This window comes from Odocoileus virginianus, chromosome 8 (genome assembly GCF_023699985.2).
Source record: "Odocoileus virginianus isolate 20LAN1187 ecotype Illinois chromosome 8, Ovbor_1.2, whole genome shotgun sequence".
In the NCBI taxonomy this organism is placed as follows: Eukaryota; Metazoa; Chordata; class Mammalia; order Artiodactyla; family Cervidae; genus Odocoileus; species Odocoileus virginianus.
Window position 1 is genome coordinate 80395756 of NC_069681.1, and position 26229 is coordinate 80421984.

Below are 26229 nucleotides of genomic sequence, written 5' to 3' on the forward strand. Positions count from 1 at the left end.
AATACATAGAATCTATCATTTTAATGTTTTCATCTCTCTTTAATCATTATTATGCTGCTCTCTCTCTTTTTTTAACTTTGAAAACCATATAGCAGAATTTTCATGAACATATAAAGAGATTAAAGTGATGTTTAGGAGAGGCAATAAGAGCTAAGAGACAAAGGCCTAATCCACGTAACTGAAAACATTTCTAGACCCAAGTACATTTGAAATGCTTCAGCAAAATGCTTTTGCAGGTGAATAAATGTCCAGGCCTCTCGTTTGGAATTCTGTTTAACTTACTTACCATCAGGCAGGGCAGGAAACAAGGTTGCTTTGGGTTTTTCTCTGTCAACACTTGGGGAGAAGGATATAGAAGAATATATTGTCGTGTTTCCCTTCCTCCCGTGGGAGAGCGACTTCCCTAAGTGCTATTGGATTGGCAAAAAAAATCGTGTTTTTCTGTTAAGAGCAGCAGCAAACCCGAACGAACTTTTTGGCCAGCCCGTCACAAGGGGCCTCTCACAACTGGGCTCCCGAGGGCTCCTGCAGCCAGCTGAGCTGTACCCTCCTCGCCTCTCCCCCAGCCGCTTACAGCAGGGCAGGAACGAGGCCCTTTGAAAACGCAGTCAAAACTTTTGTGAAAAATCACAGATTGTGAAATGCATGTGTTTCAAATGTGTGTGTGTGTGAGCGCACACACAATCTTTACAAAACCATCTCCAGAAAGTATTTTACCAAATGGCAGCTATAGATTCACTTTGAACTAAGTTTTTAATTAAATGTTAGGAGTCGGAAAAGCTTCTAACATGTTCACATTGAAAACGTGGCGTCCATGGCGTCTCCCACTCTCGGAATCGACTTACTTAGCTTGTCTCCTCATCCTGATCTTTCAGAAAGAACCTTAACAGCCTGCAAGTATAAGTTTGGGCAGCCTGACCCAGCAAGTGGGGTTCTGGTTTAAGAACTTCTTGCTGTAACTGTATTTTAAAGTCTCCATAAAACATGCCCCACACATGAGGTGGGGGTACATTAATTGTCAATGAAAGAGTATTCACAACATGAGATATAATTTAATGTTCACCCAGGCCCTTTAAATACTATAGATGTTCCCCCACATTTTAAACACCGAGGGGCTATTAAAGAGATGGGGATTAGTGCAAATTACCCAGTATGTAGTGCTTTCACTGTTTTAACTAAGCAATAAAACTGTGTAACTGCAACACACTAATTGAATGCGGCTACACGTAATTGTGGGCTGCCATATGTATCCTATTACCAGAAAGACTGTCAGTATTTTGTAAGCTACGCCTGTGATCATTGCAGATGGCTACAGTCAGAAAAGTTGTTCTCCAGGGTTTATTATATGGCTATAAAGACATCCCATGATTTGACAGACTAAATGTGTTAAATGGCAACAATTATGAAAAAGGTTCCAATTAAAAGCTGAAGGCATGTCCTACCAAGAACAGACCGAGTGAAAGGTCAGGTACGTAGGTTTTTGGTATTCTGCTATTTTACACAGGATTTTCTTTTTTAAGGGAGAGTTTCATTTTTGTTTCTTTTTCATTTATTTGGGGCTTCGCAGTAGCTGTAACTTGCTGAACAGTAGATTTGGGGCATACGCCTGATCTCCCCTGGATGAGAAATTGAGACCATTTGAAAAAGTTATTTGAAAAACTAAACGATTTAATACAGAGTCATAAAATGCAGCCGGTGGCCATAAAATAATATGAAAATTCACAGATAACCTGAACCCAGTCAAATGGTTTCTGAGATTCCCATAACAGAGAAATAAAAGCTGACTAATATAACAGATGTGTTGGAACAAACATGATTTTCAATGATAATATGAATTCAAGGATAACCCTGTTGAAATATTGGCTAATGAATTGCCAGGAACCACTGAAATTTCTACACAGAGGAGCTCAATAGGTACTAAAAATTACTTCACCAGATAGAATTTAACAAAACTGGCATGAAATTGACAAAGCCGTGACAAAAAAGTGAATTTACTTTTTAACAAATATGGTATCCTTTAAAAAAGACATTGATTTTTCTTCTAGCCATGGAATATGGCCTTTATGACACTTTCTAAAAACAGTGGATTAAATTTAAACCTTTAAGAAGTGAAGTATAACAACATTTATGTAGGGAATTACTTAGCAAAATGTGTTTTATGCTCCACATAGTTTAGAATTAAGCCTCCTAAAAAAAACTAAATTCTTAAAAAAAAATTCATTTTATACCCACATGTAAAATCTTTATGAAACAAAAATTACGTGAAATAATAAAAATAAAAAAAGGTGTACAGAAGTCAGAAGAGGTGCGGCAACATAAGAAGAAAAAATAAAATAGCTTTTCAAAGTGTTACCCTAGAGATGTCTGTGAAGATCGAGAAGTGAATGGAAATTCCAGGAAACCTGACTCTCATCCCTTCTTTAAAATGGTCATGAAACTATCTAGAAAGGAGTTCTATGCAGCTGCAGCTGAGATTCAACAAGCATGCACATTCCTGACTCTGTAGCGACTGTACATCCCAGAATTCGGTAATAACTGGGAATTCAGTGTCACTGCAGGTTTTAGAAACTGTTACATTTCCGTCACACAAGTAATATCCAATATGTCATTGTAGGAAAACTGGAAAGGACAGATAATATTACAGACAGAGAAGAATTAACTCACCCACGATCTTGACACCTAGAAATAACCACTGTTAAACATTTGGGCGTATGAACTTCCAAAGCTTGCTTTCTCTCTCTTTCCTGTTCTTTTTCTCATTGGACAGCATACCCTGAGCGTGTGCCCCAGTGAATAAGCACACATGTGTATCATGATTTTCAGTGCCTGCTGGATAGTCCATTGTATGGATGCACCAAAATACTAACCCGCCAGACCACTGCCCGCTGCCATTTACTGAGCCCCTGCCAGGCCTCATGTCAAGGATTTCATGCTTAACATCCAACTTAACGTTCACAACAACTCTGTTAAGTACCATCACTGATATTTTTGCAGATGAAAAATATTGAGGCTCAGAGATGTTAAGTAACTTGCTGAATGTTACACAGCTAATAAATGGCAGAGCCAGAACTTAAGCTCAGGCATGTTCAAGTCCATGATTCTAACCAGTATGTCCTCCTGCCTCCCCATTAAGCCAATATTTAAAATCAGTGCCCTGACCTAAGTTATTTCTATATATACATTTTTCCTTTCCATGCTAAAAAACACTGAGATGACCATCCCTATGTATGTATTACATATCTGATACTTTTTTTCTTTAGGTCACACTTCTAAAAGTAGAATTATTTGACCACAGAGTTCATATTATTTAAGGCTGTAGTTACGTATTACCAAACTACTTCTCAGAAGAGTTCCATCAAGTTAATCTTGTACTGAGTCATATGAGATGACCGGTATCCTCGTAAGTTTGCCAACCCTGCATATTATTATTATTTATTATTAATCTTTGCTAGGCCATGCCATTTAAAACATAATTTTATTTACTTATTTATTTATAGCTGTGTTGGGTCTTGGTTGCTGCGTGGACTTTTCTCTAGTTGTGGCGAGCAAGGGCTTCCTCTCTCGTTGTGGTATGCGGGCTTCTCATCGCAGCGGCTTCTCTTGTGGAGCACAGGCTCTAGGGCACACGGGCTTCGGTAGCTGAGGCAAGAGGGTTTAGAAACTGAGGCTCTCGGGGTCTAGAGCGCAGGCTCAACGGCTGCGGTGCATGGGCTTAGTTACTCTGTGGCATGTGGGATCGAACCTGCGTCTGCGTTGGCAGGCGGTTTCTTTACCACTGAGCCAGCAGGGAAGCCCCTTAAGATGAAGTGAATGATGTTATTCTCCACCACAGTGACAGAGGAAGCGGTGGTGGAACAGACCCATGCTGACCCGCCCGGAGACACTGTATTTTACTTCCTGTCTTCTTCCTCCTGTTAGAATCACAGGTCCTTGGAGAAGTTAGAGTGAAAGTGGCTCAGTAGTGTCCGACTCTTTGCAATATCACAGACTATGCAGTCTCTGGAATTCTCTAGGCCAGAATACTGGACTGGGTAGACTTTCCCTTGGAGAAGGGCCTTCAATAGATGCTTAGTACAATAACGGGCATATTACTGTAGTCAATCATGTTTGGAGAAAATGTTCTTTTTCTTCTGTTTTCCCTCAACTTTTATTCAAATGCAGATAGAAGGCCTTTTTTTCTTTCCTAACATTTTCAGTCACTCAGTCGTGTCTGACTCTTTGCGGCCCTATGGACTGTAGCCTGCCAGGCTCCTCTGTCCACTGAATGTTCCAGGCAAGAATACTGGAGTGGGTTGCCATTTCCTGCTCCAGGGATCATACTCACATCTCTGGCATCTCCTGTATTGGCAGGCACATTTACCACTAGTGCCACCTGGAAAAACAAGCATTCCATTTCTGCTGGGGAATTTCAGTGATTAAAAGCTACTGGCTTTTCAAACAGGTGTAATTGTTAGAAAGTTTTTCCTTACGTCAACCTCAAATCTGTCATTAACGTCTTCTTGTTAGTTTGAGTTCAGTGTCTCATATGCAGCACAGAAAAGGTCTCCCATCTTCCATCCGGCAGCTTCTGCTGGACCACTCTGCTGCGCTCTCTCCATGTGTCTGGGCCCCTCCCCACTGAGGCCACGTGGCATGAGCAGGACAGAGGACTCTCGTGAGAGCGATGCTCTTTCAGTGAAAGAGTCTAAGGGCACGTTGCTATTTTTAGCAGTCATGTCACACTGACGCTCGTAATGAACTTGTTATGGTCAACGAACAGCCTTTAAACTAGCCCAAATTTTCCCATTACTGTTTTTCCACAATGGTAATTAAAACAACTACACCAAAATGGACCTAGTCCATAGGGACTTATGTTTTAACTCTCGTTAAATTCCATCTTACTGGTTGGGGACCTTTATGGAGCCAAAGATAGTTGCAGATCTCAGTTCTGTTATTTACTATATAGAATACAACTTCATCTCGACTCACTGGTAACGGTGATAAGGGCAGGGCCAGTGACAGACTCCTGTGAGATCCACGGCTCCCTTCCTTAGGGTGCTCCCCAGTCCGTTCATCCACACTCTGGGGGCTCAAGTCCGTCTTGCAGATCTATTCAGCGGTCTCTGTTTATGAACTCTACTCCCATCTGTGGCACTGGCCTCATCCACCAGTGGAGTGAGCTATCTGACCACAAAATGAGTTTACTTGAGGATTAAGACAGAAGGAAATCCATTATTTGGTAAACTCAGTGTTGACTTGAACTGGAAACTAAGAAGAGCAGGAATGCAACCTCTGGTTATCACTAGGGGAAAATAAGATAATTTATTCCTAGATTCAACCCATTTTATGAAAATGCAGGTCATTAGCTGCACATGCTACTTTGATGGGCAGCTAGGAACAGGCACAAACACCTCGACAGAGTTTCTAAAAGGAATCTTCTGACCTAAAGAAGCAGTTTCCCTGAGAAACTGCTTTTTCCCAAACAGTATTTAGGAGTTTTTAACAGTATTTAACAGTATTTAGGAAGCAAAAAGATTTTTGAACAGAAATTTTTTTTATATTTCAAGAAAATTACTGTGTTTATTTCTTGAATCTAATAAAAAACTAGTGATGTCAGTTATATTTTTGCCAGTAAGACTTTAATTTTCCTAAGGAGAAGGCATCTGCGTATACATTTAAAAAAGATGGTCCCAGCTCACTGCAAGGACAGGCTGCTACTGATGTTTTTTGCTGCCAAGGGTACAAGCTTGCCATCTAGTGGCGACTCATGTAAATGGTTGATCTTAGGCCATTTCTGTTTTGTTTTAAAGCAAAAGGTTCCTTTTTGTTATAAACTATCACATCACATGCGATGCACATAATGGTTCATGTATAAAGGCAGCTGGGGAAACTCTGTACTTACTCCCCTCCCTTCAGAAAGGTTTAGTCTACAGCCAACATGGGTCCTTAATGTAACAGATGAATTGAGAAATGACTAGGGCTTGGCATATTTGTGTGGTTGCATTGTGTCTTAGTTGCGGTATGTGGAATCTTTAGTTGTGGCAAGTGGGATTTAGTTCCCTGACCAGGGATAGAACCCCAGGCCCCTGCACTGGAAGTGTGGAGCCGCCACTCACTCACTCTCTTATCTAATCCACCCTCTCATCCACCTGCCACTCACCCATAGCATCTACGGACCAGGCCCGATAAAGCAAAAGAATCACATAAAATCACTGACACAATATACTAATTAATAAAATAAGGACTTAGTAGCAATGTGATAATAAAATTATAAGAGCTATTTCTATTAGGTCAGCTCCCAGTTTTCACCTAAAATATGATTGGAATCATCACTGTATATGTGTTTTTTTTTTTTTTTTCATTAAAATGCCTTGATCTTTAAGTACTCAGACTTGAGTAAATCATTCATAGGATCAATATAGATCCTGAAGGCCAAACTACAATATTTTTATATTGCTCTTTAAGAATTAAAAATAAAAGTTCTCAAAGGTTTTGCTTATACAATGATACTATATAAAATGAAATCTATAACTGAAATGCCTACAAATGTAATACATAATTCTTTGCTACTTATTACAAACACTAAACACTTATGAAGCAAAAATTTATCAGCAGTCTAACAATTTAGGGTTTTTTTTTTTTTTTTGGAGATCTCTTCGTAAAATAGTAATGCAAAGTGTGCAGCGGAGCCTTTTTTATTTAAGTTTCCGGTAGTTAGAAATGGACTGTAACTCTCTGCATTAAATTTATTACAGCATTTTTCCAAAAATAGTCTCTGGCTCTACATTTTTCCATTAGATGGTAAATTCATGTCTGGGTAAATAGTGACACTTTAAAAGCAATGTCAAAAATGATGAAAGATGATTGTTACAACTTATAGTTTTAAACAGTTTCATTTTTAGGGATAATTTAATTTTTATTACAAATAAAAGGGGAATAAAAAAGAAGGGAATAGTCACATGGTATCTCTTTATCTTCATAAAGTCCCCTTAAAGGAGACCCAAAGGACTTAAGTATCTTGTTCAAGGTCAGAGGATTAGCCAGTGTAAGAGTAAAGCCCTTGGTTTTGAACTTTTGTCCATCTGACTATAAATCCTGAGTATGTGATTTTGTGCCTCCCATGATGATTCTTATTTCCACATAAAGGTCAACAGAATGTGAAATTAATAGAAGTCTCAAGGGCAATTAGTAATGTCATCCTAATTCTGTTAAAATTATTCTATTCTTCTACCTAGTTTATCCCATAAAAGCTTTATCCCTGCAAAGCTCACCAATCCTTACTACTCTCCTATAGAAAGAAATGGCGATACTGGAGAAGCACAATTACTTTAGTTTTTCATATATATATATATTTTAAACCTGAATTATGAATGACTGCAATGGTGTGTGTTTATATATATACTTTTTTCTCATTTCATATATATATTTTTCTCATTCTTAAATTAGAAAGGAAAAAAGGAGAGAAGTTTTATTTTTATTTTTTGGGTAATTTAAAGTAAAATATGTTCAAACGAGCACAGTACTTTCAAAGTATCCTGCAAATTGTCATTTTAGTAAAAGCACAGTGCTCTGTAACCATTGATGTCATTTATAGAAACAGTGCTCTGGTGAGAAGCAGGTGAACAATGGGTGCACAAAACTGAACTGCAAAAGCGGAAAGGAAAATGAGACTTTAATTTTCCATCACTGAATTTTCGGAGCTTAGAGAAATTTTTAAACAAAGGCTCAGTTGTAAGTCCGTTCCCGTGAGACAATCCTACATAAGTCAGGACACAGGAAGAATGAGTGCAGACGAGGGGAAATTGCTGCCATTCATGGAGGCAACTATGCAGAAGAGAATGTTTAGGCTACTGTGGAGATGTGGAATTTGAGGGCCAATTAAATCAGAACTCCATCATCTGACCTCCGCCACCTTCATTTGCCAGCAGCTCCAAGATTACAAACCTAATTGCAATTAACTGCTTGTATATGCATTTCTTTCTTTCCAATACTTACTTTTATTTGGCTGTGCCGGGTCTTAGCTACAGCATGTGGGATCTAGTCCCTTGACCAGGTTGAACCGAGGCCACCTGCACTGGGAGCTGAGCCCTCGCCACTGGACCACAGGGAAGTCCCTGTGTATGTATTTTTGAAACACCTATTTTTCCTGCTTGAATGTCCCTCCACGGAGGCATACATCTTCCTTTTCCCTGGCACAGTCCTTGGCATAGGGCAAGCAAGCGGTAAACCTCTCTCCCCAGTTCACACTTTACGTAATCTGGTGGTTGAAGTCTGAGGTTTAGAGAGGAGCCAAGCTAGGTTGTGACCTTGACTCCTCCACTTAAGAGTGATGATGGCCTTGAGTGGGTCTTTCAACTTCTAGACACCCAGTTTGCTCACCTGTAAAATGGGACCGTAATAGACTTTACCCCACATGGCTGTTGTGAAGACGAAACGAGATACTGAGTGTAAACTGAGCACGGGGTGAGCACAGGGGTGATTCTCCACAGCAGCAGATCTTAGCAGTCATTACTGGGAATGGGAGTTGCGTTGTTCATCTGCTTTTATTGTATTTTTAAAAAAATATTTACTTATTTGGCTGCACTGGGTCTTTGTGGCATGCGGGATCCAGTTCCCTAATCAGGGATTGAACCTGGGCCCTACCCATTGGGAGCTTGGAGTCTTAGCCACTGGACTGCAGGGAAGTTCCTGTTCATCTGCTTTTAAACTTGAAAGTTCACTGAGATCACGTGCGGGAGCTGGTGGCAATGCAGACCTGCAGCCTGTCACCAGGCACCAGATTCTGCTTTGGTGGGGCTGCAGGGAAGCTTAGAAATTTACATTTTTAACCAGCATCTGGGAGTAATCCTGATGCAGGGCGTCTCTGGACCACCCTTGGAGAAACACTGCTTTAGAAAAAGAATCCTCATTTCCCAGATTTCAAAAGATGGACATACTAATAGTCAAGTAATACATGACTCTTTGGGCTGGATAATGAAAGTAAAAGAACAATTAGCATCTGGAGGCAGGGAGGAATTGAATATATTTCATTAAAATTCCACCCTGAATAGCCAACAAAATTTATATTACTCCCATATTCACTAGTGACAGCTCCCTCATGCCCAGTCTCTGTCCCCTAATTCTTTCAATACCGTCCCCTTAACAATGGGACTGAGAGAGCATGGTGGGGGTGGTGGTAAGAATGTCTCTGATCTGTAAAATCAGACTTTGTCATGATCATTTTTATGCTGAGGGGCTGGGGTCTTGAAATCTCACAATGAAATTTATCCTTTTAGCTTTTAGATCGGATTATTGGGATGTAAATTGGGAGACTAAGTCTAAAAGGCCTTCCATTTGCTTTTTTTTTCCTCCGAGTAAAAGCTTTCTAACACCAAAGTGCTATCGATAAGTCATGCAAGTGTAAATGCTCCTCGTGACTGTGCTGGCCTGGTTCTCGGTCTTAACCACAGCTCTAGATTTCCTGAGTTCTTTTCCTGTCCCTCCCTCGGGGTTTTATTTGCTAATAAGTTAAGTGCTCCTAATGGTACATTAACCCTGACAGATCAACTTAAAAGACCAGTTTCCAGCTAGTTACTGAAGGCCAGCTGGAAACAAGCCTTTAAGGGTTTTTTGTTGTTTTTTAAGAAAACGAAAAAGAAGGAAGAGAAGTGTTCATATTCACTCATGCATGAGTGCTTGGGGCTCAGGACACCCTGAAGTTGGAACCCTTCTTACCAGCAGATTCTCTGGTTTGATGTCACGGTGGACGATGTTGAGGCTGTGCAGGTATTTGATGGCGCTGGCCAGGTTGTACAGCATCCCACTGGCATCTCGCTCAGTGTATTTGTTAGTGGAGGTGATGGCATCGAAGAGGTCTCCTCCCTGAGAGAGAACAGCAGAAGTACATTAACAGATGGTCCGGTGGGGCCCAGCCTGGAGAGGCGCCCGACACGCTATAAATGGACTGAAGGATGTACGCGGGGTTTCTGGGTTCCAAGAGTTTTCCCTGTCACCTCCCTCTCAAAGGCCCAGGAACCCTATGGTGATTCCTGCCCCCAATACGAGAGCCAGTGACATTTCCTCCAGAGCTCAAAGGAAGGAGGAGAGGATTCTCTGCCATTAAACTCCCAACTAGGGGTGGGGAAGCGGAGCTGGGTCTCCAAGGCAGAGACCTCGGGGCACTGGGTATCCTGGTGGCATGTGCTACACCAACTGCCCACTGGAGTTCAAATTCATAATCCCCAATCTCCTGAAATGAGAAACATACCACAGACTACACCCTGAACAAAACGTTCTGCTGCCCTGGGAACGTCACACAGACACACACACAATTCTCATCACTCTCTAGATTTAGGTCTCTTGGAGTGGGCGTCATGTCTTCTTTTTCAATAATGTGCCTCCTTGTAAGGAACAGAGAAAAGGATCAGAAACTGTCACTCCAGAGATGAAAGAGAAAGAGAGGGAGGAGGATGGAGACATTTCAAAGAAAGTTTTCTAGGTCCATTACTCATCCAAACTTTTGTTTCCACTGTTCTGTGCTAATTTATTGTTATTTGGTGAAGCAAAGATTTCAGGCTCCAATTTTAGATCCATTTATTTGAAGCCCTTTCAGAGAAGTTGGGTCTGATTTACTGAAAACGTGTGCATCCTTTTTGCACACGAGGCCCCAAAGAGCCAAACCCCACCCCACCCCCCTCACTCCCCCACCCTCCCCCCCACCCCGGCAGAGGCTGACTGTGTTCATCTGTTACCTAAAGGGCTAAGAGATTTAATTTTTTTTTTTAAACAGCAAACACAAACTAGAGCACCTGTAGGCTGACCATTTTCAAATCCCACTCCCTAACCTGGCCCTCTGCGACCCCTATACAATCCCTGCTCGGGGGGAACGGGGTATCTTCCACTGACCCTCAACCTCAGCAGTTCCCGAACTAAGCAGATACATTTTTTTTTTCCCCAAAATGAACACTGTCTCTCTCAGTGTCTGTCTCTCAAAGGCAAGGTTGTGCAGCTTTGCAGGTTGCTTCCGTGCCACCTGGGGAGCTGGGGTTTGCACTGCGGTCCACATGAACAGCACCCCGACCGTGTGTAGGGCCGTAGGAGTGACCCTGCCAAGACTCCACCACTGTCCTCGTTGTCTAAACTCAAGACAGCCTGTAATCTCATTCCTTCTTCTTCGCCTTCAACAAAGCTGTCAACAGAGACTCTTGGTCCTGCTCTAAGACCTGCCTCTGACACAGCCTTCTGGGCTCTCTCAGGCTCTTACTCCAAAGACCCTGTGTACGATCATCACCTCCCACGCTGCAGGCCAATGTTTCCTATCTTTCACTCATGAAATCAGCATCTGTTCCCATGGCTCTCCCCGCTCTGCCCCAGCCTTCACTCCAACTTGCTTAACCTCATCTCCTGTCTCACCTGAAGCAGCTGCCTTTATGCTCCACGTAGCGTGTGTCTTCCCTGGTCACCCAGACAGACCAAACCCTCCCCCAACTCCGCACTCCAAGCCCATCCCAGTCTCCTCCACGCCCTTTGTCTTTCTCGCTTCCGCTGATTTCTCAGTGCCGGCCCAAGTGCTGCCCTGACACAAGGCCTGCCTTCCTCTGGACACACAGGCAGTGCGCACGCGTTCACTTCTGCAGCTAGAAGTCGAATTTCACCCTTAAGAATGGTTTTACTGTTCACCCACTTCACTGTTTTCTGGAACACAAACCTTATTTATCCAATGGCGTCAGGCCGTCCCTGGCCCCCTGATAGACTCTCAGGGTTTGACAAGCTAAATTCCTCAGGGGCATGTCATGGGAGCTTTTCAGGTCAAATGTGGGGCTGGCCTTCTGAGATGCTTCCAGACCTGGTCTCACAGCCATTCTCAGTCAGACTAAATGCAGGGGTACGATATGGTGGTGGAGAAGGGAAGTGACCCACCCCAGTATTCTTGCTTGGAGAATTCCATGACAGAGGAGCTTGGTGGGCTACAGTCCATGGGGTCGCAAAGTATCAGACACGACTGAGCGACTCACACACACACACATCCAGTGGCTCAGTTGAGTCCCAGTGCTGAGTTTTGCAGGCACAGTCCAGGCTTGTTAGACTGGTCACCCGGAGAGAATCCACGAAGGCTAAGTGGTACTTCGCTACAGTCACCTGACTAAGCATATTACTGACAATCAGATTAAGCTTTCCCACAAACTTGTGTTCTGAACTATTAAGCCTTTTCCTCTTTTATATATTATCTTCAAATTTAATTTTGTCTTAGCTCTCCAAGACCCAGCCAATAACAGGGGGTTGCTAATTAGTTTTTAATGGCACCCAGAGGGGCAGCAGGAATGATTTGAAGCTGTTTCTTTAAAAATTAAAGTCATTGTAAAATTACTATTCTTGGTCCTAGATAAAGTATAATTTACAATGTTGGAATTACCAAACTTTATTTGGTAATAAAGCGCCAATATGAAAATTTTCTGAATAATGAAATTGACCTTTCTTGATTGGAATAAGCGATTAACATTTTTATCTCCCTCAATCTCAACCATGACCATAACTTGGTGTTAGTACAAACTAAAAATCCTTCGCCCTCAGAGAAAAAAGTCTGAACTTCAAGTAGGAAAAAAAACCAGACTTTATCTATAAATATAGATTAATCACTAAGTTAAAAGAAGGCCAATAGATCTAAAACAAAGGAAGTGTGAAGAATGAAAGTTTAAAGTCCCTAGAATGGACATTTTTTGATACAGTAAGTGATTGGTTAATTAAATGCTTTGTTGGCCTTAACTCTTTACAGAAGGAAACCCCACATTCCAGCTGCCACCAGCCCAGCTGACCGATTCTAAGTAGAATTCCTGGAACCCTAGGTGTTCACTGGCACCCCTGATAGAGAAAATGACCTGACTAATTTACAACTAAAGTAGAAATTACTCATGCCTTTGGTCAGATTAACATAATAGAAAAGCCTTGAGCAAAGTACAGCTTTATGAAAATAAAACATTCAATTTTTAAAAACTTCTAATTAAGAAAATTTCACCTATGGAAGTAGAGGAAATAGGTAGGTTACCTTTCACATAGATTCAACCATCATCAACATCTGGCCATTCCTAGGTTATATGATTGAATAGAATAAAAACGTAATTGTGGCAGGATGAGATTGTACCCATCACTGAGAGGCAGTATTCACATTATTATTAACAGGGTGCTGTTTTTCTATTACCCTGGAATCTAAAAGTTCAGAGCTTGTTTTTATAATAATGAATGATACTTTTGGAGTAGTTCCTGGAAAAGTGAGCAGTTTCTGCTGGAGTAACAACAATCTTACTGGCATCTAATACTCTGTCACAGAAGCTGGTGAAAGAGATCTCTTTTACCTTCAGAATAACACTCCTAGCAATATCGCATTTCACATAGGAGGGGCCCGAGGTACAGAGTGGTAGATCCAAGGTCAGGGACTATTTCAGTCCGGGCTGAGACTTGAACTATGGGGATATAATTCTAGTATTAAGACTCTTAAGCCATTAAGCCAGTGCACAGCAATGAGATTGAATACTGCTGAGACGAAACAAAGGAGAGAGCGCTATCATACAGGAGAGTGAGGTGCCTTATATAGGTTTACCTCTTTTACCAAAACACACACCTTTACTAATTCCATGACAAGATACAGCTCCGTTGGCACATCCATCTCTTCGATCAGAAGAACAATATTGGGGTGCTTCACTCTTCTCAAGATAGACACCTCGTTCTGGATCATGTGCTCCTGTTCAAGAGAAAATCATCTCCATCAAGACACACAGCAAAACAACAAAGGGCTAACTCAAATCAAGAAAGCCATACTATTTAAGAGTTTCCTTGGTGGCTCAGATGGTAAAAAGTCTGTCTGCAATGTGGGATACCTGGGTTCGATCCCTGGGTCAGTTTCCCTGTAGAAGGGCATGGCAACCCACTCCAGTATTCTTGCCTGGAAAATCCCATGGACCAACGAGCTTGGGTGGGTACAGTCCATGGGGTTGCAAAGAGCTGGACACAACTGAGCAACTAACACTTAACTTATACTATTTAAAGATCAAGGGAGATATATTTTGGTAAAATATAATAAGTCTATCTTAAATTCTGATATTCATATAGCCTAGAATTGGCAAAAGATATTGAAGGTCCTTAGAAGATGCTTGTAATTTCAGAGCCTACCATGGTTAACTATAACTGCATATAGAAGGATGAAATGAAACTTAGATCACAAAAGTAAGAGAAGAAGTAAATACAAGAACAGAGAGAAGGAACTGAAATGATATCCCATCATTTTAATTGATTTTGATACCAGGAATATTTATAGAATAAAATTATACCCTAATAAGTATATAACATTCTACTCTACCAAAACACAACTCCTAGGGTGAACCTATGTTTATTTGGGGGCTCATCTTGTGTTTTACTTTTTCTACCTCCAACATAATATATTTTCAAAAGAATAAAACCCTATACATACTTTGCCTCGACACTTGCTTTTCTTGATAATTTTCAGAGCATACTCTCTAGCAGTCGACCTGCAAAGAAAAAGTTTTGTCTTTTAATAAATGTAATTTCAGATGTGTTGAATCATCTTGTTAAGGATTCACTCGTACCCCACTGATCTGGCATCATGGTGTAAGTTTTTGTAAAAAATTCTCTTTTCCGTTTTTAAAAGAAGTATGTGAATTTTAAGGGGTTGACCAAGTGTAAGGGCAAAAGAAACATGATAGCTCAGAAATGTCACAAGCTGTTAAGGCTGCCATAATTGTAATAAAGTTACTGCTACTGCGACTCCACGGGTAACTCCCCCTTGCAGGTGGCTGTGTCCTGTTCCTCCTTCTAAAGTGGACATGAAATAGGGGTGAGTTTCTGCCCTTCTTCTCCATTTCTCTTGAGGTTATCCCCGAAGTGACAGTTTTCTGAATGGTTCTCATGGTCACACTGATAACGTTCGAGACACAGTCCACCCTCTTTAGACTTGGGCTGTGTGCAGCTCTATGTGTTCCAGTGGAGAAATCATGAATGAGGTGTTCCAGGAGTATAGCAAGGGATACAGTCGTTATCTGAGCATCCTGTGACCTCTTGAGCCTTTCAAAAAAATATTTATTTATTTAGCTGTGCAGGGTCTTTGCTGTGGCACGAGGGGTCTTCGATCTTCGTTGTGGCATCCAGGTTCTTTAGCTGTAGCTTGCAAACTCTTAGTTGCGGCATGTGGGATCTAGTTCCCTGACCAGGGATCAAACCCAGGCCCCACTGCATCCACATCAAACCCAGTGTGGAGTCCTAGCCATAGGCCCTCTCATTCGATAGAAATGAAATGGAGGTGACAATTATAAACAGCTCACATTCCCAAAGCCACCTGGCATTGCTAAAATCAGAACTTGAGTTCTTGGGGTCTCTGCTCCACATATAGCCCAGCCAACACTGCCCGTCCTCCATTGTGGGTGTGGGAGGGACGGCTTAGTCATACTGAACCTTTAAATAGCTTCCTAACTTGTGTGAACATTTATAAGATACTGTAGTGCCAATAGTGACGGTCTACTGTCAGAGGACACAATGCATCCTTAACAATGATCAGGAACCACTACTTCACAATCATTTCTACTTCAGATCTAGTTGGGAAACCAAGAGAGTCTAGCTTCTTACCTATAGATAAAGGCCAATTTTAGGGATACAAATGAATACTAAGGTAGTGAAGTTGATTAAGAACAAAACTTCAAAATAGGGTTTTAAAATTTTCACTTTGGAGAATCAAAGGGGAATTTCCTAGTTGTATGTTATGGTAAGAGCAAGAGAGTGATGTGCCTATAAACTAAGAGACCAGATAGTAACAATGTGTTTCAAGCATTTTAGAAACCATTCATGTTGTATGCTTCTCTTTTTAAAATATTTATTTATTTATTTATTTACTTGGCTGTGCCAGCCTTAGTTGTGGCATGTGGGGTCTTTAGTTGTGGCATCTGGGATCGAACCCAGATGCTTGCGTTGGGAGCTTAGAGTCTCAGCCACTGGACCACCAGGGAAATCCTCCTGTCATTTACTTCTAAAACTCCTTCTTCCACTGCACTTACAGGACCCTTCATGGTACTAGCTTGCAGAATAAATTAAACATTGACCAAACTGTTATAATTGTATCCAATGAGAAAATCTAGAGGCTTCCCAGGTGGAGCAGGGGTGAAAAACCCGTCTGCCAATGCAGGAGACTCACATCACAGAAGGATCGCAAGGACTCTCTAAGCGGCTCTTTTTAAGAGGCTTCTGAAGAGTTTCATCTGCAAACATGAAAATATTTAATCAAGAGGAAAACTAAAAGCTGAAGTGTTTCTGGGTTCTGCATTTCACAAATCACACACAAAATTATAATGAAGCAAATCTGAGACAGGAACATATGAGCGGTTTCCAATCTAGTCTGGGATGTTTCATCTGATTGCAGGGAATGTGGACTCCAGGACTGAAAGCTTTGACAAGAGCCAGCAGTACCGGGCAGGGCAAGAGAGCCAGGACGGCGCTGACGCTTCTGTTCAGCGCCTCCACACAGGATGGGAAGGTGCTGGGGAGAAGAGCAGGAATTTCTCGGCTGTGTCTTCCCTACGGTTACCACTTGACCCTCCATTTCCCTGGAATGAGCAACATTAAAGCTGTGCTGTACTCAGAACAGAAAGCTGGAGTGGGACCCCAGCAGGCTGACTCCTCCTCTGCAGACAGACACACACGCAGCAGAATCCCCAGCAAATAAGTGAGTGTGTTGGCTTCCAGGACACCAGACAACCAGGTTGTATGCTGAGCCTACAGCTGAGGGGTAAATGCAAGCAAACCTCGGCTACAGCGGCCCATAGCTTCCTAGGAAGAGGATCTTGTGGGCTGACTACCCAGAATCTTACAAATAGGAGTCAACACTCACTCAGATTTACCCACATTTTTTATCAGACAAAGAGCCCTGTGGAGGAACCACCAAAATTAATACTGCAATTTTTTTTTTCTGGATTCTTTGAGAATAGAACTATAAAGTCATAATAAAATCCTTAATTGCTAGAAATGCATGTTTATAAGGAAAGAGGATGAATCTGGAATATAAGACTAAAAACAGGTGTTAGGACTAAATGTCCACCATAAGAATAAACAGTTCATAACTTGCTTTCAGTTGGTAAAAAGAAAACATTTGGCATGAAATAAAACCCCAAACAAGTATCTGCCTTCCTCCATACTCTAAACACTGAGGACCGCTGTGCCCGTGTCAGCATCCAGTAAGCAAGAGCGTGGTTCTTTGTCGGCTACACGGGTGATAAGAGACCTGGCCTTTGACCTCAAGGACTCTGCAGTTCGGTGTGTGATGCAGAGAAGACACCTGGATTGCTGGGGAACATCCAGGCCATTCGCATGTATGTTCCTGAAATTATAGCCTTGACCTTTCACGCAGTCACGGAACCCTCAAAGGCCACAGCCAAAGCGGCAGCAGTGAGATGAGCTGTGTCTTCCTCCTTGTCCAGAGGGGTTGTTTGTCAGGTTACGTTCCTATTCAGTCAGACCTCAGGCCAGAGCTCCAACTGCTAGGGAGAAATGTCTGATCTTTACAAACTGGAACTAAATCTAGCCTTTCAGGGTTGTACTGACAATGGTTTGGAGAACGCCATCCTGTTTAGCACAATGATTCCGGGCCCCAGGACAGTCTTCTCACCCCTTCTTCCCTCAGCCCTGGAGGGCTGCAGAATGCTAATGAAAAGGGCACTCTGGACCAAAGGGACTTTTGTCATTTGCTCTGTTTTGAAGATGTTTATGAAGATTATGTGGAAGAGGAAACACAGTCCCCCAGGCATTCCTCTGCCACAGCCCTTACTGACTGTCATGGCGATCCTCTGCTTACGGGTGAGGTCCTCAAGCAGAGCGGCGGTGTCCTGACTCTCTTTGTGCCTCGGGAATGCCCAGCAGAAGCCTGAACTGGCAGGGCCTCCAAACACATCGGTGGAGCTGGGAGAACTCCAGAGGCTGGTGGCGCTTAGGACATCACAGGGAGACCCTGTCTCCTTGAGGAGTGAGTCCACAGCACCCTTTGTTGACCCAGTAATCAAAGCTAAATCTCAGCCTCCCCTGTGAGCAGAGAATGGAGGCACCCTAGAAGTGTCTTGTCAGACAATTCCGGAGTGGAGCTGTATTTTGAACTTGAACTTGGGCTCTGTGGCTATCAGGGGCCAGAGCATCCTTAGGGAGAAAAGAACACTGTCAGCTGAGAGACACTTAAAATCTTTCCCACTGAGTCACCCTCCAAATCCCACTTCAGAAGCAAATGCCTCCAATTATAGCTATACGGTTCTTCAAACATCTGAGGCCTTTCTAGGTGGACGCACCATGTCACTGATACTGCAGTCTCAGCTCGTTCTTGTGGGTTTGGGCCTGTCTCACACCATTGCCGGAGCCAAAGCTTTCAACGTGTGGTTCTTTTATTTTATCCTATTAATTTTTTTTTTTTTTTTTGACTGTGCTGGGTCTTCGTTGCTACTCAAAGGCCTTCTCTAGTTGCAGTGAGCAGGGGCTACCCCTCGTTGCGGTGTGCGGTCTTCTCATTGTGGTGGTTTCTCTTGTTGCAGAGCATGGGCTTTGGGCACATGGGCTTCCGTAGTTGTGGCTCGCGGGCTCCAAAGCACTGGCTTAGTAGTTGGGGTGCACGGGCCTAGCCACTCCGTGGCATGTGGAACCCTCCCAGACCAGGGATTGAACTGGCATCCCCTGCACTGCCGGGCAGACCCCTAACCACTGGACCACTGGGGAAGCCCTCGATGTGTAGTTCTTTGCGTCTCCAGGTGGAGCAGGGAGAGACGGAATCATGAGTGGCTACAGTTTTAACTGAGTTGAATCCCGTGCTGCCAAAACATGCAAGCAGTCAGGTGGGAAGAAGGGCCGGGAGCCACCCGAGACACTATGCCTGCTCACAACCGCGTCACTGGTACCCGTGGCTTGACTGGTAATTAATCCACACAGAGCCAGGAAGCCAGGGATGAAGAGCACCTCATCTCAAGCCCTCTATCCATCCTCAAACCTCATCTTAGCGCATTTCAGCTTTATGAGTTTTCTTTGAGGCCTCTAAAGGCTCCACAAAACAGCTTCTAAAGTTCATCAGCATTCTTCAGCACATCCTAAGGGCTCCCGAGGCCACTGGGGACGGTGCTGCGGGGAGACAGGCGGAAACCGAAATGGACCTGGCAGGTCCTAGGATGGGATGTGCTGACACAGAATCGGGAGGGATGCAATGTCACTGCATCCATTGTTGAGGAAACCCTCCCCTGTGACGGGGCACTGTTAACAGGAGGGGAGGACATGCTCTTGTTCATCCACATCTATCCTTCCAAATGTGGCAGAATGTCTCCACACAAGCAGTGTGTGCACTCAAAACATTCTTAGCCCCCTTTTACTTTCCTGGACCTCTGGAAAAGATTAAAAGATTGTTATGGGATACTTCTGAGGACAGGGGGCAGCTGCCATATGTCCTGGTTCAGCGGGAGATGAATACTAACACTTCGGGGAGCAGCCTGGTGCTTAGCCTCTGAAGGCTCGGACAAGGAGACCCGAGATGCGAACTCCTGCAAAACGAACACAATCTAAACCAGAAAGAAAGAAATTAATCTGGGATGAAGAAATGAGAAATTTCTATCTGGGAAGACCAGGACCGCAGGACTAAGATGCCAGCAGGATCTGAGGACAGGCACACGCCAGACTCAACAGATGATGCCCCTGGCAGGGAACCAGGCCCCCGTGGGGGAAGAGCACCGCGATGCTGGACATGGGATTTTCTGCTGCAGCACACATTATGTTTAAAGGGGTTGGGTTTCCTATCAGTAAAAGCACAAATGGGAAACAAAACTATATACACACACACTTCCACCCATTACTTTGAGGATGGCTTTCCCGATTTCACTTCTGTCTTCTCTGTACAGGGACAAATGTGATGTGTGTGATTTTGGCCCTGGTTGGAGGCAGGAGGCAGCAAAGCTCTGGTTGGAGGCAGGAGGCAGCAAAGCTGAGTGGTCCAGTGGTGTGGGGTTTGGAGCTGAACTAGCGTCCATGCCTTGCCAAATAGAAATACTTAACCATCTGAGCACTTACTGACCTGGGCATTTAGCTTCTTCAGGCATTCTTTATATAAAATGGAAATAGTTCCAACGCCACGGTATTATGATGATACATCAATAAAATATCCTAAGTTAAGGACCCGGTATATAGTTTACATTCAGTCAACAGTGGTTGCTCCTGTTTGGGGAGGTGTGAGGTCCAGAAAAGTAATGGGACATTTTCTATGTTGGTCAGTCACACAGCAAACTGTCCAGCTTTGTGGTGGGAGTGGGGGACAGAGAGAAGGAGGGGGAAGAAGGCCTGGCAGGGTCAGCTAAGGCGTTTCTCAAGCTGCCCATCACTCATACCTCTCCCCACCAAAGAGTGGCTGCTCTAGGGGGCTGCGACCATGTCCGCGGGAATGGCTTGGCCCAGCTGGTATGCAGGGAGTGGCACAGTGTGAGACCCACTGCTCCAGGGGAGCCTAGCGGGGGCTCCACTGCCTTAGTTGGGCAGAGGGTGAAGGGAAGCAATTCAGTGGACACTGGCCAAACTCAGGACCCTCGTGTCTGAGGCCCAGGCAGACGTCCAGCTCAAAGATGACTTGAATCTTTGTTTCGAAGTCAAAGGCCTTGCAGAAAAATAAGTTCTGGATCCTGCAGGTTAGAACTTTTAGTCTGAGGCATCTGCTTCAAATGGAGGCAGAGCTTAGAGCCTTCGTGTTGAGAACTCGGGCGGGTGGGTCGAGAAGAGCATTGGGGGAGATGTCCACCCTGGAGGCCCCTGGAAGCCAGCAGACACGCTCCCATAAGGAATGAGGCAGGTGCCCCCAGCTCTCCAATACCCTGCTCACCAGCCCTGAGAAGAAGCTGCTGGCCAATTGGGTCCTCCTTAAATAACAAATTCCACCTCTAACGCTGGGCTCAGGGTTTGAGGTGGCCTTAATCTGGGCTATAACTATTACTTGTCACTTCTCCAACTAGTAGCCCCTGCTACTGTCCTTAATTAGGTACCGAGATCCTAGGGATAAACCTTTCACTCTAAGCCCTCCCCTTTGGCCCACAAGAGCGCCTGGCTCATTCATTTTAAAACATTTTCATGTATTAAATGCCATTTTTTGTGGGGATCAGTACAGTTGCATTGTGAAGCTTTTCGAAGTTCTTATATTTAATTTTACAACATATACATATGAAAAATATATCAATATACCTAAGAATGCTCTGACATTTACAAAATGTCTCCCCAAAATGTAGAAAAAACTATTAAGCTTTTTTTTTTTAAAACAAAATAAAAGGACTTACCTGAAAGAGCTGGCAACATTTTGCTGAGTACATTAAAGAGAAAAATCAAAGCTCTTAATTTATAGATTGTCCCCAGAAATCACTACATTTTTCAAATCTGTTGTTAGATGAGCTGTTCTTTCTTTTACATTTTTTTTAACATCTGGAGTTGAGACATTAACCTATTCCATATGTGCCTCAGACCGCAAATAAAGACACAATCTCGGAAAACATAACCCCAAGTGTTTCCTTTAAAGCTCAATGCAAATGATATCTTTCTCACCTTTCTACACATTCCTTGACAACAGCAAAATTTCCATCTCCTATTGTCCTTCCGACTTTATATCGTTCTGTTATTGTGGCCGGAATCTGGAAGCCTTCCTCCGACACTTCTGAAAGAATCATTAGTATGTTTTTATTAGTAGAAAAGGGAATACAGATGTTGTGCATAGAAGACGTTTAGAAGTATCATCTAATAGACTGGCACTGATTCAGAATCAATATGTCATTTTCTGGACAGGCAGGCTAGTCTCCCACCCCTAGCCCCTCTCTGACATTGTATAATCAACTGTTTCTACTAAGACAAATGATCAACTAAAGGAAATGTAAAATCTATGGGGTCCACTCCCACCTATGTAAGACCAGCTAATGCTTTCTGCTGAAGCGGGTTGTCTGAGGAGGAAGTTTTGCTTTTCATTTCATGCCAATTTGATCAATAGCATTTATGAATACCCATGGTGTTCAGAGAGATGACATTCCTATGTAGGGAGGAAAATGCAGTTTGTAAGGGACTCTGGACCGCTTGACACCATACAAGCATGAAAAATGCCTGCTGTTTGGACACTTAGCTTTACTACATCCTGAAATAGAGATCTCCGTAAAATTCCTTATGTTAGAACTAAGCACTGATCACCACCCCTCCCCAGTATCAATGAGCAGATTTTGGACAAATGTTTTCACCAGCAACCTGCGTGGCAGATGTTGAGTTAAATTGCAGTATCTATTATGTCTGCGAACAGAACAGTTTTGTAGTTTCAATTATGTTAGTGCCACTAACACAACGCATTTTCCCCCTTAAAATGCATTTTGAAACATTTTACAAATGCCTAATAATGCTTTAAATATCTAAGGTCATAAAACTAAATAAGCCACACTTAGGTCGCATAAATATAGTGGATAACCTTTAACATCTTAGGGGTATAAAAAGCTTTTATAGCTGGGCTCTAAAATTTACATGCTTTAAAGTTATAAATCCTGGCTTCTCCCTCAGGCAACCTGGATACAAAATGTGGTGGAAGCCTAGTGCGCTTTCTAAATGTGCTCCTTTTCTGACCTTTAATCACAAACCGAGACTAAACATTTCTTCTCAAAATAAAATTAAAACCTTAGGTGGCAAAAGGGCTTTCTGGGCGATTTTCGTGTTCTCATTGAGTTTAGTCTGCAGGGCTGGAGAACGGACAATAGAAGCTCACAACCAGCAGGCATCTGCTATAGGACCTTTACTTACTCTGTTTTTGCGATCATCTCCACCCTGCATCACTCTGGATACTAGAATGGATGGGATTTCTGAAAAGTATTGTACAAATGTAGGACATTTGCTGCTGCTGCTTTTGTCCTTGGCGTTTTTGCAACCTCTTCACCTCTTTAAAGGTGACATTTTACTTTTAACCCACTAGAAGGCATCTCAAAGGTGTCCAAAGAAAGTGAGAGTTGGAGCCTTCCCTCCACTCCCCGCTCCATCTCACCCCAAAGAAGCCATCATTTTGCCTCTGTCTGAAAGATGCAGACTAGGGATTTTTGTCTGGCCTATGATTATTACAGGAGATGGTTGGAGAAGTTTCAAAGCCACTGTAAAGCACCCGAATTTACAAAACATCTCTCGGATGACACGGTCTTAAGGCTCTTTCCTGCACGGATAATAAAAGTAACCATCCTTGTCTGTTGGAGGCAAGTCTGGTTTCAGATGGGAAATGGAAGGAGATGCTTCTATGTTTTCATGAAGGGAACACCCATCTGGAGCACATGGCTTGGTTTCTTTACCCCTGACTATGTAAAAAGGTATCTTTTAGGCCTCTGATTAAGAAGACTTAGCCACTGGCTTAGTCAAGGACCCTTTTGTTTCATTATAAATAAAACACATTGGAACAAAAGAAGACTTCTGGATGGCTGCATTTCATCCTTCTGGAAATACCAAAAAAGTCTGATATTGCACGGTAGTCAGGAAATAATCCTTGGGTCAGTCATGTATCTCATGTAACATAATGAAGTGCTTCCCCCAAGTGGGACTTTACTGGAAAATTAAATCCTATCCCTTCAAACAAATAAGGGGTGCTGGATCGCTAACAGTGGCTTGATTGTATCAGTTTTATACCTGAGTTCCTAAATACTTTCCCATAATTGATTTCAGCCTGATAATTACCTCCAGGGAGGAAGCAGGCATGTATGAGGATACAATCTCCATTTCATAGAAGAAAAACTAAGATGCGTAGGGCAGGAAAGGCTCATCCAAAACAATCCAGGAGTTAGCAGGAAACACCCATTCCACAACCCGAGTCACATGACCACTGTCTAAAGTGAATTCGCTGGAGGTCCAAAGAATATTTTTGCCATTTGCCATCAATTCAGTCTTTTTGTAAAGACAGATGTTCGCATTTTGACTTGACTGAAGTCTGAGTGCCTCTGCAGGGCGCTCTCAGCCAGAGAGAGTAAACAGGTCTCTCTCGTTGCAGGAGTGAACCGAATTTGGAAAACAAAGGCAACAGTTAGCCCCTTTTATCTGCAAGGAGGGCAAGAGCTGGCCTTCTGAGAACGCTTACACCTTTGGAGGGTGGGAAAGGTCTCCACATTTGGCTGACTCCTTCTTCCCAGCCCCCGGAGAGTAGATACCACCCCTGGTGAGAGCCACGTTCAGTCCCACCCCCTTGCGATGACCCCGAGCTGCTTCAGGGTCATTCTGCTGGAGAAATGTCAGCTTTCTGGACTAAATTTAGCCAACCCATTCTCCGTCGGGGTACAGGCTACGCCTTCTCCTCAGACACCACGTCCCAAGCTTACCACCTTCTCCGGGTCCGTCGTTCTCGTCCATTGAGCTGCAGACTTTGGTGGATGCGAGGGAAGTGGAGGAGCCGCCATGCTGAGAGCTCTGGAGGAAAAAGGAAATAGAGGATAAAAACTGTCCATCCTGCCCCATGTCTCCAGGTGCTGTGCCCAGCCCAGAAGCTCGGGCAGCAACTGCGCCCGCTGCCACGGAGGGGACCGGTCTCCACGCCCAGAAAGGGAGGTGCTCGGACCACTCAACTGGGACTACCGCTCCCCGCCAGCTTCTTAACCAACGACGGGTGCCATTAACCGTGCCAGGCTCATCCTTGTCGATTTGGACGTTCCATGACCTTCATTCATTTTCTCAAAATTAGCAGCCTTTTGCTCACTGTTTAGGTTTGGCAGATTTGAGGTGTCTCACCTCACTCTTCCATAGTCTATCTGCAAACAGGCTTCTTACAAGTGGTCACTCTGATCTCTTTTTTTTTTGTTTAATTCTTACCATAGAAAAATTTTTTCTTCAGTTTGATTTTTATGGAATATCCTTTTAAAAAATATTCAGCTTTGCCACATCCTTGGGGAAAGATTAAAGAGTAGGTTTAATTCCACTTTGTGATAAAGACATAAGCACTAAGCAAGTTATTGATATGTTAAATGTTATGTAACAAGAAACGTTTACTTATTATAATTACTTTTCTTCCTGAGGCAAAGGTGAAACTAAAAGCCTAAGCCTTGCGATTCAAATTTTGGGTGTATTTGGACTCAAGATTGACAGCAAACAGGGTAACAACTGTATTATAAAGCTCAGAGTGTGTGATAAGTCACTTTAGTCATGTGTGACTCTTTGCGACCCCATGGACTGTAGCCCACCAGGCTCCTCTGTCCATGGGATTCTCCAGGCAAGAATACTGGAGTGGGTTGCTATGCCCTCTTACAGGGTATAAAGCTCTGAGGACAAAACAATACCAAATATTTAATACTGGGATCAGCCATGAGGCAGTATTTTAACAATGAATCTTTCCATCTCTGCATCTATTCCTTGAGAAAACAATTTGCACATATCGATGCTGTTTCTAAATAATGAACACAGCTTGTCCTAAAAGATCCTCCTTCTGTTTCCCTGGGTTTATCCACTTGGTTGGCCTGATGGGAGGCAGGAGGCGGTGAGGGGGCGGCATTGGCTCAGGGTGCCGGTTGTCTGTGGAGCAGAGAGAAGGGAGAGAGAATCTGTAGTTGAATTAATAATGAAGAAGTGGCGAGAAGCAATGTTGACCTACTTTTCCTCTGCTTACCTGTCTCCCTTCAACCTCCTCCCCATGCCATCCAGCCTTAAGTATGCACAAAGTCAGAAGAGCTTTACATACAGTCATTGTGCCCAACAGCACCTTGCATAGGAAATTCAGACTTCAGTTTTTACCCAAAGGATGAATGTAACTGGGCAGATGCTACTTCAGTCACTGCCGGGCCATTTGGGTCAACTGCACAGCGTTCCCCGGGGTGTGTTAAGACGACCACGTTCCGTGGGACAAGTTCATCAAAGCTGACAGCTGCCATAATGGGGGCAAAAGTGAAACTCACAGCTGTGACACATCTGCTTCCTCCTAAGGCTTTCTGGAAGTTTGGTGGTTACTCTAGATGTTTGGTGGGTAGTCTAGAAGTTTTGTGATTATTCTAGAAGTTTGGTGGTAGTCTGTGTTGTGTGCCCTTTATTTTCCAGTATTTTAAGAATCCCCCATCCATTAGCCTAGCCTGGTGACTTGAGCTGTTTCCATCCTCTGCCACTCAACCTCCCCTTGTGGCCAGCAGCACCCATTTGCCCTATGTCAGGTCAGAAAGAGGGATTCAGATTGTGACCCTGTCAGATGGCTGTGATGCTAACTGTAGCCACAGCCAACTCTGTCGAAGGCACTGTGAATGTATGAGCCTC

The 26229-nt window shown here is 43.3% G+C and overlaps 1 protein-coding gene across 3 annotated transcripts in view; it reads right to left on the reverse strand.

Annotated features, from left to right (window-relative positions):
• The window catches only part of DCLK1 (doublecortin like kinase 1), a 157667-nt gene that overhangs the window by 44208 nt on the left and 87230 nt on the right, over positions 1–26229 (reverse strand). For all 3 annotated transcript variants that reach the window (XM_020893392.2, XM_020893408.2, XM_070471800.1), the window contains 5 exons: positions 24318–24405; positions 21547–21655; positions 14420–14477; positions 13574–13693; positions 9694–9840 (listed from right to left, as the gene is read on the reverse strand). In XM_020893392.2, the coding sequence (XP_020749051.1) occupies positions 9694–9840; positions 13574–13693; positions 14420–14477; positions 21547–21655; positions 24318–24405 (522 nt within the window). The remainder of the gene's footprint in view (positions 1–9693; positions 9841–13573; positions 13694–14419; positions 14478–21546; positions 21656–24317; positions 24406–26229) is intronic.